This window comes from Macrotis lagotis, chromosome X (genome assembly GCF_037893015.1).
Source record: "Macrotis lagotis isolate mMagLag1 chromosome X, bilby.v1.9.chrom.fasta, whole genome shotgun sequence".
Classification (NCBI taxonomy): Eukaryota; Metazoa; Chordata; class Mammalia; order Peramelemorphia; family Peramelidae; genus Macrotis; species Macrotis lagotis.
Window position 1 is genome coordinate 581,831,026 of NC_133666.1, and position 17,305 is coordinate 581,848,330.

Sequence of the window (17,305 nt, forward strand, 5' to 3'; positions counted from 1 at the left end):
TGTTTCCACATCACATTAATTTTTCCTATCTAGAGAGCCCTTTCTTGTAATGAAGATTAAAAAAAAAAAAGGAAAAGAAATTAGGTCAGCAAAACCAAACAACACAATAGCTGCTTCTGACAAGAATATGCAGGACAAGATTGCTGTCCAACTTAATTGATATGATGGTTAATCTCCCACCTCTGCAACCAAAGGAGGAAGGTCTATTTTCTCAAGGCTCCAGGACCACACTTGGTTATTATAAATACATTGCATATACTTCATTTTATTATTCATTTCATTTACATTATTATAGGCACCGTGTTCAAATTTTCTTCCTGGTTTGCAGGAGCTTTCCATTATCCACAGCTATAAAGGTGTCAAAATTTGCCCACAAGTCTTGGCCTTATTTGATTTTTCTAGTGTTAACTCAATACTTTTTTTACTGTAATTTTAATAAACTCTCCCTAGTCAGTCCTTTGCAAAAAATAACAAGTCAGCCACATCTGTCTTCCTTAAATCCATCCTAAGTCTGAAATTAATTAACTTTCTGTGACCAAAAAGCATTTTTTCCCTATTTTCTTGTTCTATAAAAATGTTAACTATATTTTTAATAAATAGTCATGTTCTGAGAATAGAATACAGAAAGGAAATCTAATAATGATATATTTAAGTAAAATATAGTCTACACTAATGTGTTTCCTTTAAATTCAATTCAAGCAAAAATATTTAAACTATTTTAAGTTCTGAAATTTAAATATGAATATTGGCAGTGTATATTCTAATGCCTACCTTCTGCTTTTAGAATGGCAGGGAATATCATGTTTAAGACTATTTTCTTCAATTTGCAGTGTGTGATTAAATGATCCATCAAGCTCTTGCACTGTCACTTTAAGAGGACCCTTTAAAAGAAGACACATTGTTCAATAATAGTTCTGCTAAAACATAAATGAGCAAAACATGTCTTAAAAATTTATCAAGATTGTAATTTTTTTAAAAAAGACTCAGCTTCTGACTTATCAAAATAAGGTCACTCCTCTGAACAAACTATATAAAAACTCTGTACTACAATTTTAAAGTTTGAGATTTGCCTGGGGCACTTGTAAATCAAGTGACTTGCCCAGAATACATAGTATGTATTAAAACACAACAGAATTTATATTTATGTCAACAGAATATATAATTTATATCTAGAGACCTATAAAGATTTTTAGAAAAAAAAACTTACCACATATTTCTGGGTTCCAGGAGAGGTATAATCCTGCTTTATTTCTAATTCAAGAACATTTCGTTTTCTGTTGAATGCAAAACTTCCATAAAATTTTACCACCCCACTCTGATCTCTGAAAATTATATAGGAAAATTTACATAGAAAATGACCATAAACTAAATAAAAACAAAACAGAACACTTTGCCCTTCTCTTAGTAAGGCTCCAATTCATCCTTAAGTCATGGTATATTAGTTGGCAAAATATTCTAAAACTTTCCCAAAAATGTTTTCTCAGACTATGAAAGAATCCTCAAAGAGTAAAAAAAAAATTAATCTGCTTTTGAGAGAATCAAAATCAAAATCAATCAAAAATGATACTGAGAAGAAATAACAATAAAAAAATACAATTCTCCAACATACTACCCAAGTTATACTAAAAGTCTATTAATGATAGAATGATTTACTAGAAATCATATTTGAAAATATACCAAGTAATAGCCTTTTTCAAGTTATCCTAGAGATCCCTCTAGTGGAAATTCTTCCCAACCTCACTTCAAGTCTTTTAAAATTTCTGATTAAGGAGTCCTATATCTCCATGCCAGGTGCAAAATTTATATCATACATGATAATTTACTCTATGAAAGAAATTTGATTATAGTTTACGATCATCTCTAATACTATTTTGTTTTAATCATTTCAGAACCTTCTTCCTAAGTAATGCCAAAGATTTTCCCCCACACATTTTTTTTTAAAGTACCAATAACTATTGAAAAGGATACACCCATTGCTTTATTAAAGGCTGGATGTCTTTGCCAGAGACATTGGAGATGGATTTTAAAAACCCAGATGTGGAAACCAACATTTGACTCCACATGTGTGATTGGAATTTCTGAGATGAAGCTGTACTGGCCAAACTCAGCAGTTTGTTAAAAACCTGTAAAATAAAAGTATTAATCAGAAGGTTCAAATGACAAAAAATGAACTTTTTAAATCCCATACCCACTTTACCATATAACATTTCAATAATTCAAGGACCTGTACACTTCACTGGGGTAGTTGCATACTCACCCCCCACACCCCCCGTGCAAAAGGAGATCTCAACTCATCTATAACTAGATAAATGGTTTACAAGAATAGCCTTCACTCAAAAATTCATCTTCCTTTGGCCAAAATGATTAACATTCTCCAAAACAAAGAGAGAGGTCCTTGGACCTCCATTAAGGATCCAACATTAGAAGTTATTCCAGGACCTCCCCCAATTTGCACCCTACTGTCATGGGCTACAAAAACCAGGGTGACATCTAGGCCCAAAGCAAGTCAGCAGTGGAAAAAGGTTTTGCTGCTTCTTTACATAATTCTTATAATAAATCACTCTGCACCATCATGAATGAATGATGTGATATATATTGAACTATCGATATGTATATAAGACACGTAAAATGAATAAAACCTAAATCAATTTCATAGAATATTAGAATAGAGGTGAAATAACAAACTCAAGGATTAAACTAAATGGGATATGAAAAAATCTCACAAATTTAAGCATTACTTATATTTCATAAAAATTAGGCTAGTTGAGAAGATGATTACTATGGGCAAAATTCTTCCTATCTCTAGGCCTGAGTTTTCCCCTATATCATATAGATAAGGTTATCTCACAAATGAATTGTGTCTAAGGATTCTTCCAGTCCTAACAATGATTAATGTTTTGAGTTTGTTTCTTATACTGCATGTAAAACATCTGGATAGCCTGACCATTCTTTAAAATAAAGTTGAGAGTAATTATTAGGATTCATGGACACACAAAATTACAATCTTTCATCATGACTAATTCTTCAATTAATATTTCCACTCTTTACACTCCAAAGGCAAGGCAAATCATGAAGAAAACACACAGAAGAGAAGAAAAAAGGACAAAGAGGTACAACAAAAGAGGCATCATTGGAGATGATTATATAATTTATACAGTAGTATCATATGGCAATTTATAATAGTTCAAATTTAAAAGACACTTTAAAGTTTTAATGTGCTTAACTCAGTCAATTCTATGGAAATAAACAGTATAATGAACAAAAATTTAACATCTTTCCTAAGATCACCTAAGTGTAGAAACTAGAATTCAAATCCAGTCAATCTAACTCCAACTCTGTTGTTCTTTCTACACTATCAGAATGCTGACGAACAAGACCATGTACAAGAAAATAGAGCTGGACAGGCAGTTCAAATTTCAATCCTAGATCTGTCCCTAACTTACTGTATGACCTAGGGCAAAACATTTAAGTGACTGTAAATAAGCTTTCTTTTCTGAAAGAGGAAATATTTAGGAAAGATTAACTCTCAATGTTCTCTCCTGCTCTGAAATTCCTTAATTCTGATTGTATTTACATAAAATGTTGACTAAAATAAGGTAGACATTAGAAAAAGGCACCATCTACCTCCCCAAAATGTATTTTTTTACAAGAGTTACTCATGGCATTTAAAAACTGTCAGAACAGTATTTCATTACTGACATTATCAACATTCCATGAAATGGCTCAAAACTGGTTAGAGCATAAAATTATGCATTTCTTTAACAGTTTTATTGCTGAAAGCATTTTAGCACATATTCTCATTTTATTTTCACAACAACGCTATAGTGAGTAAAGCAGTGGTTAGTGCAAAGAGACAGATTTTTGCCAGTGAGATGCAAAACCTACAAATAAGGTGAATTCAGAATCTTTGGAGGTCTTCAATAAAAAGAGAAATAACATTTATCAGGGATATTGTAGAATGTATTCCTGTTGTAAAAACCTAAAATCTATACAATGATTTAACAACTACATTTTGAAATCCTTTCCTATTCCGAATCTGATGAAGTAGTGGGTTATCTTAATTTTAAACCTGAGGAAACAAGTTACCAGGAACTTTTCTAACATTACTAATAACAGAATTCAGACTATAAATTCAGTTATCAAGACTTCTATCTCCCTGTGCAAAGAAGTTTTTTTTCTCCAAAAGGAATTTATATATATACAGCAGGATTCACCAAATATATAAATGCAGTAATTCCTTTACCTGTAACATGAACTCCATACTTATTCTATTTTCAATCAATCTCATTACAAGATGAGCTTTACACTGGAACATAGTATAATACTCCCAAGAAAGAGTATGTGGGTGCTTTATTGAAAAATGTAGATGTGAAGCCGGACTACAAATAAATAAGAGAATTTTACATTTTAAAAACATTATAAATCAAATAAGACACTACAATAACAAGTCAAAAAACTACAAAAAAATACAGTTTCATTTGGACAACAGAGTAGATAATATTAATGGAATCCATTTTATTTATCTGTTAATAGTTATAGCTCTACGTGGCAAGTACACAGAAAAGCAAGGCATGCTGTAACAATGTAGGAGACTCTAACAGAAAAATGGCTTTCAGATCTATTATTCTAAGTTGGCACAGTAATCTCTGATATTACTGAAAACTCAATGTAACATAACCCTGTTGAGGTACTTGATCACCTACTTTAAGATTTCATTTTTAATAAAATCCTTGGCAAACATTTGTTTCAATATCTCAGCTGAAATTCCAAACTGAGACAAAAGGGTGGAAGCTACACAGAAATTTGGAAACGGTGGAAACAATAATAAAGGCTGTTTTTTCTTTTCTTTTTTGCAAGGCAATGGGGTTAAATAACTTGCCCAATGTCACACAGCTAGGTAATTTCTAGGTGCCTGAGGTCAGATTTGAACTTAGATCTGACTTCAGGGTCAGTGCTCTATCCACTGTGCCACTTAGCTGTCCCGAGGCTATGTTTTTTCCAAAGAAATAATGCCTATTAAAAAGAAAAAAAATTGGATCTTTTTTTTACTTAAAATAGCATTTTACAAACTTATTAATAAAAGCAAAAAAGACAAAGATTAGTGAATTAAGAAACAACAGAAAATACAGATTATTTCAGGATCACTATTACCTGCCACTACTCTGCCTTGGAATTCAATGCTCACGACATATACAAAATACACTAATGATCCAATAAAATATAGTTTGTAATATCTTATAATATAAATATAAATAAACATACTTATCCTTCTCTTTCCCTCCACCAAATATCGGATGTAGTAAAACTCCACCAGTTTTCAGTTCATATGCCACTATTTGGTCCAACTCCTAAACAGTGTAAAATAAAACAAATCATGACGAATAGTTTGTATTTATATAAAATATCAGACCTTGTAAAATGATCTTCAATGTTTTGGAATCATAATATAAAATTTTCAAAACAAATACTTCATAAAAACGTTATTCTTTGAAGAAAACAAAAGCAAAAAGAACCACAGGTAATGATACATTAGAGGGAAAAAAAGAGTTTTGCCAATTTGTATCTTTAGGATTGAGAATAGCCTGGCCCTAACCACCCTCTATAACATTTAAATAAACATTTTCTCCCTCTTTGCCATATCTTCTAGAGGAGTAACTTAAAGCAGCCAGAAAGAAGACGAAGGGGGGTTATTTTCATGTTGTCTTCTCTATTAGACTGAGCACTTTGAGAGCTGTGTATTTATTTCTTTACCTCAGCGCCTGGAACACATCAAGCATTTAATAAATGCCTGTTAATGACCCATATGAAAAACTATTTCAAGTCAATGATAAGAGAAATGCAAATAAAAATAATGTTGAGGTTTCATCTCATACCCTTCAAAGTAGCAAAGACAATTAAAGCCAGAAATATTTAGGCTTTCAACTTAAGGCATACTGATATACTTCTGGTAACCAAGGAAATGGTACAATTATTCCAGAAAACAATCTGGCATTATGCAAGAAAAATCACTAAGTTACTATTCACATGTAATGATTCTACCACTGACCAAATGAAAGAAGGTCAAAAACAAAAAGGTTATATACACACACACACACACACACACACACACACACACATATTAAACACTCATAGCAGCACTTTTTATAGTAGCAATCAATGGGAAACAAAATAGGAGTCCAATAAAGTAGAAATGGATAAATAAATCAGACTATGAATACAACAGAGTATAATATTCATAATAATAAACAAGGAATTCAAAGAAATATTAGATTTGAATTGAGAATAATATATACAATAACTAAAATATTATAAATTTAAAATAGCAATAAAAAAGCAGGTTAACTCCAAATAATTAGGTATACTGACCAATCTTGGTCCCTCAGCAGAGCAGTTGATAAGCCTTCTTCCTCTAAAAGAGATGGGAAATTCTGGGTGTAGAATGTGGTACATGCTATCACATGCAGTTGGTTACAGTGTCAATTTTGCTTATTTTTTGAAACTTTGTTACAAGGGAATGTTTGAGGGTGAAGGAAATGTAGATATTTTTCATACATAAATATGAAATTGGCAGTAGAATAATGTCAAGAGGTAACAATAAGGCTTAAAAAATGTTTTTTACATAATTCTTGAGTCCTACTTCAAAGTGATGCAGGAAAATTTGAGAAATGTTTTAACAAAAAAATCTTTACCACTACACTGCAGTCAAACACAGAATCAACAATGCTTTAATTGCTGACAAAATGAAAAGTAAGGAACTTTAATCTTAAATGTTGGAATTTATTTACCTTCTATGTCAACTGACCTTAATTCTAACTACCTCTGCCATTAAAAATGGAAATAAACTATCCTCACATAAAATTAATGGTGCCATTACAAGCACCAGATCTAGAACTATCTGAATAATCTAAATGCTATAGTTTATAAAAGCTATACCATAATCTGAAAGCTTACAGTAAAGAGTCACCAAAATGATCTGACAGATAGTGTAAATTGCTACAAATGATGAAAATTTTCAATATAAAATAAGAAGGCTGAGAGGGAACAAACCAGAGATTACACATATAAAGTATCCACGAACTTATTCAGCAAATTCTAAAATATTGGAATAATGAAGCATCATCTGCAAATCAAACAAGGAAAGTTTATGACCAGGAAGAAGTACCACTTCCAGAATAAAAATGAACTATATCTAGTTCAATATCTCAAGAGCAAGTACTATGGCAAAGAGAAATTAACTCATATATGTCCAAACAAACGCAAGAACCATTATTGGCAATTAATACATGCTAAGATAGATCTAATTTTTAAGGCTAATGTTGGCAAAATAAACAGATGTTTCCAAAGAATATTCCAGGGTTTCACAAAGCTTAGTAATTTTTGTGATGCTATGATTAAAATTTGAAAGTAACCAAGGAGTATATTCTAAACACTGTACTAAAATTACAAAAATAAAAGTCACTTTATTGTCGGATATGAAGAGAAGAATAAATATGTTTTTCAGAGGTTCAAATGGATAATTTATACATATTAGGTTCACATAAGCAACCAATAAATATTGAAGATAATTATGATATTATTACCTCTTTGATCCAATGGCGGTACTCATTAACACCAAAGGTTTTTTTCATCCAAAGTCCATAGATATAGCCTGAAATTCCTTTCAGTACCCACTCATCAGACCTGTATAAAAGTAAATATATTAAAAATTCTCCTTATCATACAAATTGCTTAAGAAATAATATAACTTCAATGCAGATTAAGTTTCACAGCTGAAAGGGACTTCCTCAATTTATAGATGATGGAGAAGTACCTTCCCCAAGATTAAACAGACAAAAAGAGCAGGGCAGAACAAGGACCGAAATGAAATTCTTCTTTCCAGTCCAGGTTTTTAACTATTATGCCACACTGCTTGAAGTAAGAGAACTTCATTCATCCCATCAATACACAGAAATCAAGTGCCTCCTCTGGGCCAATAGGCACAAAAGACAAGGAAAAAAATTAAGGAAACTGACTTTTTATTAGGGAAAACAACCTCTTTACTGACACATAAATACAAAATATATACAATGTAAATACAGAGCAGTCTCTGGGGTGGGAAGAAAGTGTGTTTGTAAAGGATCCTAGGACTTGGAGATTCAGGCATCAAAAGATCAGAATAAGAGTCTTTAGGAACTGGATTTAACTAAGATTTTAAGTCACTGATGGATTCTTGCAGGCAGAAATGATAAGGCATGTACATTCCAGGCATTGGGAACCAGTTGGGCAAAGGCAGACATATGAGAGGTGAAATGATACAGACAGGGTACAAAAGTATCTAATATAATTAAAGAAATAACAATCCTCTTTATGAAACTAACCTAGGAAAAAAGGGACATTAAGTACCTCTTAATAATCTAAATCAGTCTGATTCCTTTCTGTAACCAAATGAGAATCAATGAATACAAAGGAAACCCAATACATGTAAAGCATCCTGGATTTCTGAGCAATTTATTTTGATGCCTAATATTCTGAAAAAAAAGTCAAAGTATATAGAATTATACTTTATACAGATACGCAAGAGGTTGAAAGATCTCAGACTGCTAACAGCTACTAGGGACCGGATATGAACATGAGAATACATCTTAAAGCAGCAGCATAGTCCTGGGCCTAGAATCACTGTCTGAATGAGAAATTCATCAAAGATACGGAAATATGCATCCAGTTTCTACATGACCTAAGCTGGATAGAGTTGCTTAAATTTTTGAAGACAGAAAAACTCACTCATGTCAGTTCAAGAGGGGATAGTAACTACACCTAGGCAATTCCTGCTGAGGATATACACCTTACACCCAAGGAAGGCTGGTACTTTCTCTGCAAATTTAAAAGTTCTATGAGTTGCAAGAATCATTAAGATGCGAAGTGAGTGGAAAAGGGTCACACCAATACATATGTGAGCATCTGAACCTAGTGCAAGGTTTCATGACTTCAAGACCAGTTCTCTATTCTTTATACAATAATGCCTTTCTGTGAGCTCAGTACATAAAAGAAATGTTAATAAAAAGGCCAATCTTTTTACAAAATCAGCACTAAGCTAGAAAAAAATTTTTAATAAAGGTTTAATAAAGGAAGAACTGTTGGATTATGAAGTAATTTAACACTAAAACTGGCTATACTAAAAAAGAGTGGAGTTTCCATCCACCAATTTATTTAACAAAAAAATCTGATTATCTATAAGGTATAAAGAAAGAGCTGTTAGGTATTACAGGGAAAACAAAGATGAGGAAGGCCTTATAACATGGTTTTGCATTTTCTTACAATCTGGTAGAGGGCATGAACTGAGCACATAAAAGAAGTAGTATTAGCAATAAATAACAAGTAGTATAAGCAAAATCTTGTAGTGTTTGGAGAAGGGTTAAAACCTACCCAGATTGAGGGTAAAGAGTTCCTAAGATCATAGATTTAAAACTATAAGAGGTCTTAAATGTCATCGAGCTCTGACTTCTTTGTTTTTTAGGAAACAGACCCCAAAAGGCTAAGTGGGAGTAAGTAGGATAACCACTATATGGACATACTGAGTCTAGAAGTTGATGCTACATTATGGTAGAGGTGACAAGCAAACAGCAGGTATTGTGAAAATGTAGATTAGATTAGGGATGGCTAAATATATGTGGAAGGTATCTGCATAACAAAAATTAATGCAAATGAGCAAATACATTCTAAGAACAGGGGAAATAGCCAGTGCAAAGGTACAGATGTAATACCACATGTGAAGGATAGAGAAAGTCAATTTTGCAGAACTGTGGAATTGAGGAAAAGAAATAATGCTTAATGAGGAAAGAAAGCACCTTAGTGTCAGATTGTGAAGGGATTTTAAAAGCCCAAAATAACAGAGAGACACTAGAGTTTAGTAAATAGGGAAATCACATCTGTGTTTAAGGAAAATCACTTTGGAAAATTTGTAGAGGATGGATAAAGGGAAGGAGAGACTTGAGACTGAAAAAACAATTAAGCTTTTACCAAAAAAAATGAAAGACACTGAATGAATGAATGAATGAATGAGTGAATGAATGAAAAGATATTTTAAATGTTTGCTTTGTGCCAGGGTCCGGGCTAAGTACTAAGAATACAAATTCAAAAGACAGTCTCTGAACCTAAGGAGTTTTATTTTCATAAATGAAAATAACACACATAAGGAAGTGATCCCTTAATTTCTAGAAGTAAAGGGACAAGGGTCAGCAGAGACACTGGCAATCGAGTGATATGACCATTTCCAAATTTGAGGCAATGGGGATTTCAGCAGTGCCAGGGTATACACTGTTCAGAGAAGATATGGGGGTTAGTCTGGACCAACAGGAGCACAAGGCTCAAAGATCTAGATTCTCACTAGTAATTGGAGAGTCTCCTCAGAGGCAAGAAGCAAAGCAAGCAGCAGTGTCTATATAGTAAGTTTGGCTCAGACTAGGCTTCAAGTCTTAAGGTGGAAGCTGAAAAGCCGGGCAGGAAGCACAGTCTAAAGATGGCCAAAGAGTAAAAGGATAAAAGCTAGTTATGGAGAAGTGTCACCAATGGGAGAACAGGAGTCATGGCATATTAGCCAATGAGCAATTATTTGAATGCTATGAAATTAAGATTAAGCTTAATACAAAAAAATAAATATGAAGATGCACCTCTCTCCCTTCACTGAAGGGTGTGGGATTGTGTGTGCAAACATTTGCATGTAACAATGTATGGATTAGTTTTGCAGAACTGCTCTTTGAACCCTTTTTTCCTTACTCTTTGCTATATAAGGTTCACTCACTAGGACAGGGTAGGATTATATGTGCAAAGAAAGGTGGCAATTCAAGGAGCTGGAAAGTAAAAAGACAAGGAGCTATGTAGAATAACTGCTTGTTCAGTAGCAGCAGGGCATGGCAGACTGAACACTGCTTAGTTCAATCACTTCTCTACACCTTGGCTCCCTCACCTACAGCATGAGTACAAAAAAGCTTCAAAGTAGTTTGTGAGAGAGAGGAAATGGGATTGGAACCGTACTTAGCACAGAAAGCTCCCTCCATTGAAGTAGGTGGCACCTTACTTTAGAGACCTGTGAATATTCTTGAAAACAATTTATCTCACTTTTGAAAAGGTCATTCATTGGTTTCCTTTCCTTTACAACTTATTTCAACTAGCAAAGTTGATTTCAAAAAATATTTTTAATTTTATAAGAAGAAATATTTTAAGCCTTAATTTGCCCATTTAATGAATTCCGTATAAGCTGTGACTTTTTATTCCAAAAATAATAAAAGAAATTATCTCCAGGTTTATTTTCACTAATTTTATATATATATATATATAGTGAAAGTACTTACCAGGACATTCTAGATATGAAACATCCAAAAAATTGTTGAGCTAATGCCTGTGCCAAACACCTTCTTGTTAGAGGTGTCTCATCTATAATCATAGCACTATGCAAAAGATTTGTGCTAGATAGAAAAGAGGGGGGAAAAATGGAATTATAAGAACAAGAAATAAAGGTAATTTTATTTAAGCAATTAAAATGAAATTGAAATCATACTTTGTAAAAAAATAATTCAGGCTTAGAAGTAAAGAATAATAAAAAGGGCCCTAAACATTTCTCCTCCCTTCAAAAATTTTGCTCAAATTTACTAAAATATCTGCCTATAACTGGAAATTTAGTCTCATTGTCTTCTAATAGTTTTTAATCAAATCAAACAGGTTTAGTTTCAGTCTCATAATCCCCATGTTAAAATGCACTTACCAGTAAAATCTTTCTTAATATACTTATTTATGTTTTAATCAGAATGAATTCTGATAGAGAAAAATCCCATTCTGGAAAGCCACTCCACTGATGCTGATTACTAAGTTAGCAATAAAGTATAATCTTATGAAATAACCTGGAATACTGAGAGTTTAACTAATTTTGACCATAGCGACACAACTAATAGGAGAAGAACTTGAACTCAGGTCACCTTGACCTCAAGTTTAACCTTCCATGTACTATAACAAGTTATCACTATTCCTAATAATCAGAGAACTTTTCCAAAAGAAGGCAAACTTCACTTATGCCTTTAGAAACAAACTTCTTCAGCTTCTTTTTTAAAAATTTAGGAAGCCTTTCTGAAAAGCAAATAATATCCAAATGACAAAGGGACTGAATGAATTTGGGGGAAAAGGGAAGATTAAGAATTTACCTTAATATATATTATTGAAGATAAATAAAAATTTCCACAATGGAAAATAAAATTAATTGGGAAATTCAGACTAATCACAATACCATAATTAAGGCATTTTAAAAATTCTACTCAGGGGCAGCTAGGTGGCACAGTAGACAGAACACCAGGCTTGTTGTCAGGAGGACCTGAGTTCAAATCTGACCTCAGACACTTAATAATTACCTAGCTGTGTGAACGTGGACAAGTCACTTGACTACATTGCCTTGCAAAAAAAAAAAAAAAGTAAAGCAAGAATAAAAATTCTACTCAGACACTAACCTAAAAATACTCATGGAAGCATAAGCAGCCACTTCAACGTAAGCTTCATCTATGAACACAGTTTTGAAACAGGAATATGGGTAACGACACGTAAGAATCTCTTCATAAAATTCAAAGACTTCATGAAGATAAGATGTGGTGTGTTTGAGTAGCGGAAGCAGCTGAGGTAAGCAAAAATGAGTTACCTAAAAATAAAAAAAGGAACCAAAAAATTTAATTATGCAACAGAAAACAATCTTTCTCTTCTTTAAAAGAATATTTACCTTGAATAATTAGGTAAATAATTAAATCCAAGTTCTCTTTTTAATGATAATATAAGGAAGGAAATATTTTCACTTAATTTCTGAAGTCAAAATATCATGATCCTGAATGAAAATAAGAACCTAGAATGAATTATTCATTAACAAGGCTCAAAAAAGTTTATTTCACTTGGAAATGCATTTAATTCAGTTCAACGGTTATTCAACTGAATTCAAAATGTATATGTTAAACTATACATTTTGTCAAATTAATTTTACACATCCTCTCCAAAACACCACCAACATCAGAACAGCAGAGTATTTAGGGTATAAAATAATGATTTCAGTTTTCAATATTTTAAGCTTAAAATGCTTTCACAACATCCAGTTTGAAATAGCTAATAGTCAAATAATGATAAGGTACTGAAGTTCAAAGGAATGGCTAAGAGATCTAGGCAAGACCTATACATATAAATCATATAGTTCAAATCATAGGATCTAAAGAATTTGCCAAGGGAGGTTTGTTGATGAAGAAGAGAGAGAACTTGGATGATGACCCAACAAAGCAGATTGAAAATAATCAAAAGAGGGGCAGTCAAGATGGTGGCATGAATGGCAGCATTTCCCAGGAACTCCCCCCACCCACCCAAACTCCAAAAACCAAATGATGACTCTAGTCAAAATTTAAATGGACAGAACCCACAGAAAGGCTGAGTGATACATTTTCCCAGTCCAAGGTAACTTAGAAGTTCCAAGGGTAAAATGTGTTTCATCAGGACCGGGGATTGGGAAAAAATCTGTGGCTGCAGTGCAGTGCAGCCCAACCCAGCCCAGAGATCACTGGCAGTAGCTTGAAGGGGTGGGGAGAGAACTCTGCTACACCAGAATGAATGTGCAGTGGGGAGCACAGACCAGCAAGAATCTGGAGAAAGCAGCCTGCACCACCTAGAGACAGTAAGGGAAGTCAGCAGAGGTTTCTCCGCTCTCCCTGGGGCAGGACTCTGCTGTTTGCCTACACTCAGATCCAGGTTGCAGTTTGGGCTTCCATACTAAAATAAAATAGCAGGATCCTCCTTATAGCCCCAGGGCAGAGGGAAGTATGGGGGCCATGTACATATCAAAGCAAAGGCAAAAGAGCATAAGACCTTGGAGGAACAAAGGTCCCAGTGGGATGTCTGGGGAAAAAAAAAACCCCAAAGTCTTGGAAGTGCTGTCTTGGGTTGAGGAAATAAGTAAACAACAGAAAAAGAAGAATCTGACCATAGAGAATTACTTTAGTCCCATGGAAGATCAAAACACATACTCAGATGCTGACAAAATCAAAGCTTTCACATCCAAAACCTCCAAGAGAAATAGAAAATGGGCTCAGACTTTGGATGATCTCAAAAAAAAAAAAAAACTTTGAAAAGCAATTAAGGGAGATGGAGGAAAAATTAGGAGAAATGAGAGCAATGCAGAAAAATCATGAAAACCAAACCAACAGTTTGGTGAAAGATATACAAAAAAATCCTAAAGAAAATAATATGTTAAAAACCAGTTTAGGCCTAATGGAAAAAAGAAAAACAAAAGGCAAATGAGGAGAAGAATGCCTTAAAAAGTAGAACTGGTCAGCTGGAAAAGGCAATAAAAAAAGCTCTCTGAAGAAAATAACTCCATCAAATGCAGAATGGAACTAAAGGAAGCTGATGACTTTGCAAGAAATCAGGAAGAAATAAAACTCTTCCAAAAAAGCCAAAAATTAGAAGAAAATGTTAAAAATCTCACTAGAAAAACAACCGACCTCAAAAACAGATCCAGAAGAAATAATTTTAAAATTATTGGGCTATCTGAAAGTCACGATCAGGAAAAGAGCCTAGATTTCATTTTTCAAGAAATAATACAGCATAATTTCCCTGAGATCCTAGAAGCAGAGGGTAAAATAGAAATGAAGAAAATTCACTGGTCACCTCCTAAAAGAGACTCCCAAAAGAAAATCTTTCAGGAATATTATATAGCCAAATTCCAAAACTTCCAAATCAAAGAGAAAATTCTAAAAGCTGCCAGAAACAAACAATTCAACTAAGGCTCCATAGTCAGTATTACACAGGATCTGGCAAAATCTACATTAAGGGCTCGTAGGGATTGGAATATCATATTGCAGAAGGCAAAACATCATGGTTTACAACTGAGAATCAACTACTCAGCAAAACTGAACATCCTCTTTCAGGGGAAAAGATGGACCTTCAATGAAACAGGGGACTCTCAAACTTTCCTACTGAAACAACCAGAGCTAAACAGAAAGTTTGATCTCCAAGTACAGGACTCTGGTGAACCATAGAAGGAGTGGAAGAGAAGGACTAACTGTGAAGAACTTAATGATATTGAACTGTTTGTATTCCTACATGGGAAGAAAATACTGATAACGCATATGAACTTTCTCATTTATAAGGGCTGTTAGGAGCATATATATTGACAGGACATAGGAAGGAGTGGAATATAATGGTATAATATAGTAAAAAGATGGAGTCAATGGGTGATAAAGGAAAGTACTGAGAGGAAGGGAAAGGAGATGAAGAAGAAGCTAAGAAATTTCACATAAGAGCCAAGAAAAAGCTTTATCAGTGGAGTGGAAAGGGGGGAAGGCAAGGGGGGGAATGAGTGAGCCTTCATTTTCATCAGAAATGGCTCAGAGAGGAAATAACATACATACTTAATAGGGTGAAGAAATTTATCTTAACCTAGAGAAAAATAAGAAGAAAGGGATGGGATAAGGGGGAAATGGGGAGGGGGGGAATAGGTGACAGAAGAGAGGGAAGATTAAGGGAGAGGGTACCCAGATACAATAAACTTTTGAACAGGGCCAGTATGAAAGGAGAGAGAGAATAGACTAAATGAGAGTGGGGAGAAATAGAGTGGAACTACAGCTAGAAATAACAACTGTGGGAAAAATATTGAAGCAACTTCTCTGGTGGACTTATGATAAAGAAAGCAACTCACCCCAGAGACAGAGCCATTGAAATCTGAACATAGAAGTATAATTTTTTTCCTCTCTCTCTCTATTCTTGAGGTTTCTCATCTTCTTGGGGGGGGGGGGGGTATGTTTACTCTTATAACACATTTCAATTTATATCAATGTATAGCAGACAGCATTCTGTGGGGGGGGGTGAAAGGAAGGGGGGGAAATTGTAAAATTCAAAACCTTACAAAAATGATAGGTACATATTACTACTGTATATAATTGGAAAACAAATAAAATGTTAAAAGGCAAAAAAGAAAAAAAAGAAAATGATCAACGAGACAGGTAGGAAGGAAATCAGGAGACATCAGTGTCATTAAAAACCCAGAGAGGTCAAAGGATACAGGTCAACAGTATTCAATGCAAAAGATAAGTTGAAAAGGATGAGAACCGAGAAAAGATCATCAGATTTGGCATCACTGGTAATTTTAGAAAGAAAAGTTTAAATTGAGTAATTACAACAGAAGCTAGACTACAAAAGGCCAATTAGGGGGTGAAAGGAAAGAAAGTAGAGTCAGTGAACAATGACAGTTTTTTTTAAATTTAGCTGAGAAAAAGAAGAAAGAACTACACATACATATACACACACACACACACAAACACACATATATATGCATGTCTGGTCAGCATGTCATCAGAGTATGACATGGTCTCATGGTCTCAGGCACCCACCAAGTCTGAGAGGCACTTACTAGAAAAGAACAGGACCTTTTATGCCCTCAAGTTAGGAAGCTGCACAAAAGAATCTGAGGTCAATCAGGTTGCATTTGGGGAGGAAGTCAATGAAGTGGTGGAAGTCAGGGATGTTTTACCAAGAGCACACTAGCCCTAAAACAATCTGTTTAAAGAAAAAAAAAAACAAAGAACCAGTTCATAGGGAGAAGTTGAAGATGAGGGGTGGGAGGTGGATAACTGAGAATGTCACATTCTGTAGAGGACCAGAGGAGATGGAATCAGATGCACATCTAGAGGTCACCTCTTTGTCAGAGAATGGAAGGAAAGGAGGAGAGTGGAAGATGATGTCAAAGGGCTGGGAGATGAAGAAAATGGATGAATTGGAAGTTCAGATTAAATGCCTTCAATTTTCATGGTAGAAAGACAATATCTTCAACTGAGAAAGTGATGAAGTGGAAAGAGGAAACATGGGATGTTTGAAAAGGGTGGGAGGAAGATTGAAATAGTTTCTGTAGAAAGCAAAACAGGGAATCAATGAGGGAAGAATGTAAGGACTGTCTTGCTATAGTAACACTGAAAACATGAATCGGTAATGTACCCAGTCAGCATGATTGTGAGACTTCCTCCAGCTTCATTAAACTATTTGTGAATAGGAACAGAAAGAGGAGATGGTGGAAGTAATCGAGAGCTAAAGTTTTGCAAGAGAAAAGTAGCAATAAGACGGGGGAACAAGGAATTCAGGACAATGAGACAGCATAGAGTTAAAATAGATAGCTACTATAATTGAGACTGGAGAGGGAAATAAAAAAATCAAGTCAGAACAGAGGTAATGACCTGAGAAAATAATGTGTGGTAGAGGAAATAAGAGTATGAAGAAGAGACAGTGGGAAAACTGTATGATAAGAAAATCAAACATATTAATATAA

General features: G+C 34.1%; 1 protein-coding gene across 4 annotated transcripts in view; it reads right to left on the reverse strand.

Annotated features, from left to right (window-relative positions):
• TAF2 (TATA-box binding protein associated factor 2) overlaps positions 1 to 17,305 on the reverse strand; it is a 90,545-nt gene that overhangs the window by 55,238 nt on the left and 18,002 nt on the right. For all 4 annotated transcript variants that reach the window (XM_074201466.1, XM_074201467.1, XM_074201465.1 and 1 more), the window contains exons 7-14: positions 12,471 to 12,655; positions 11,328 to 11,441; positions 7,581 to 7,680; positions 5,263 to 5,348; positions 4,244 to 4,379; positions 1,969 to 2,123; positions 1,208 to 1,322; positions 772 to 881 (exon numbers count right to left, since the gene is read on the reverse strand). In XM_074201466.1, the coding sequence (XP_074057567.1) occupies positions 772 to 881; positions 1,208 to 1,322; positions 1,969 to 2,123; positions 4,244 to 4,379; positions 5,263 to 5,348; positions 7,581 to 7,680; positions 11,328 to 11,441; positions 12,471 to 12,655 (1,001 nt within the window). The remainder of the gene's footprint in view (positions 1 to 771; positions 882 to 1,207; positions 1,323 to 1,968; positions 2,124 to 4,243; positions 4,380 to 5,262; positions 5,349 to 7,580; positions 7,681 to 11,327; positions 11,442 to 12,470; positions 12,656 to 17,305) is intronic.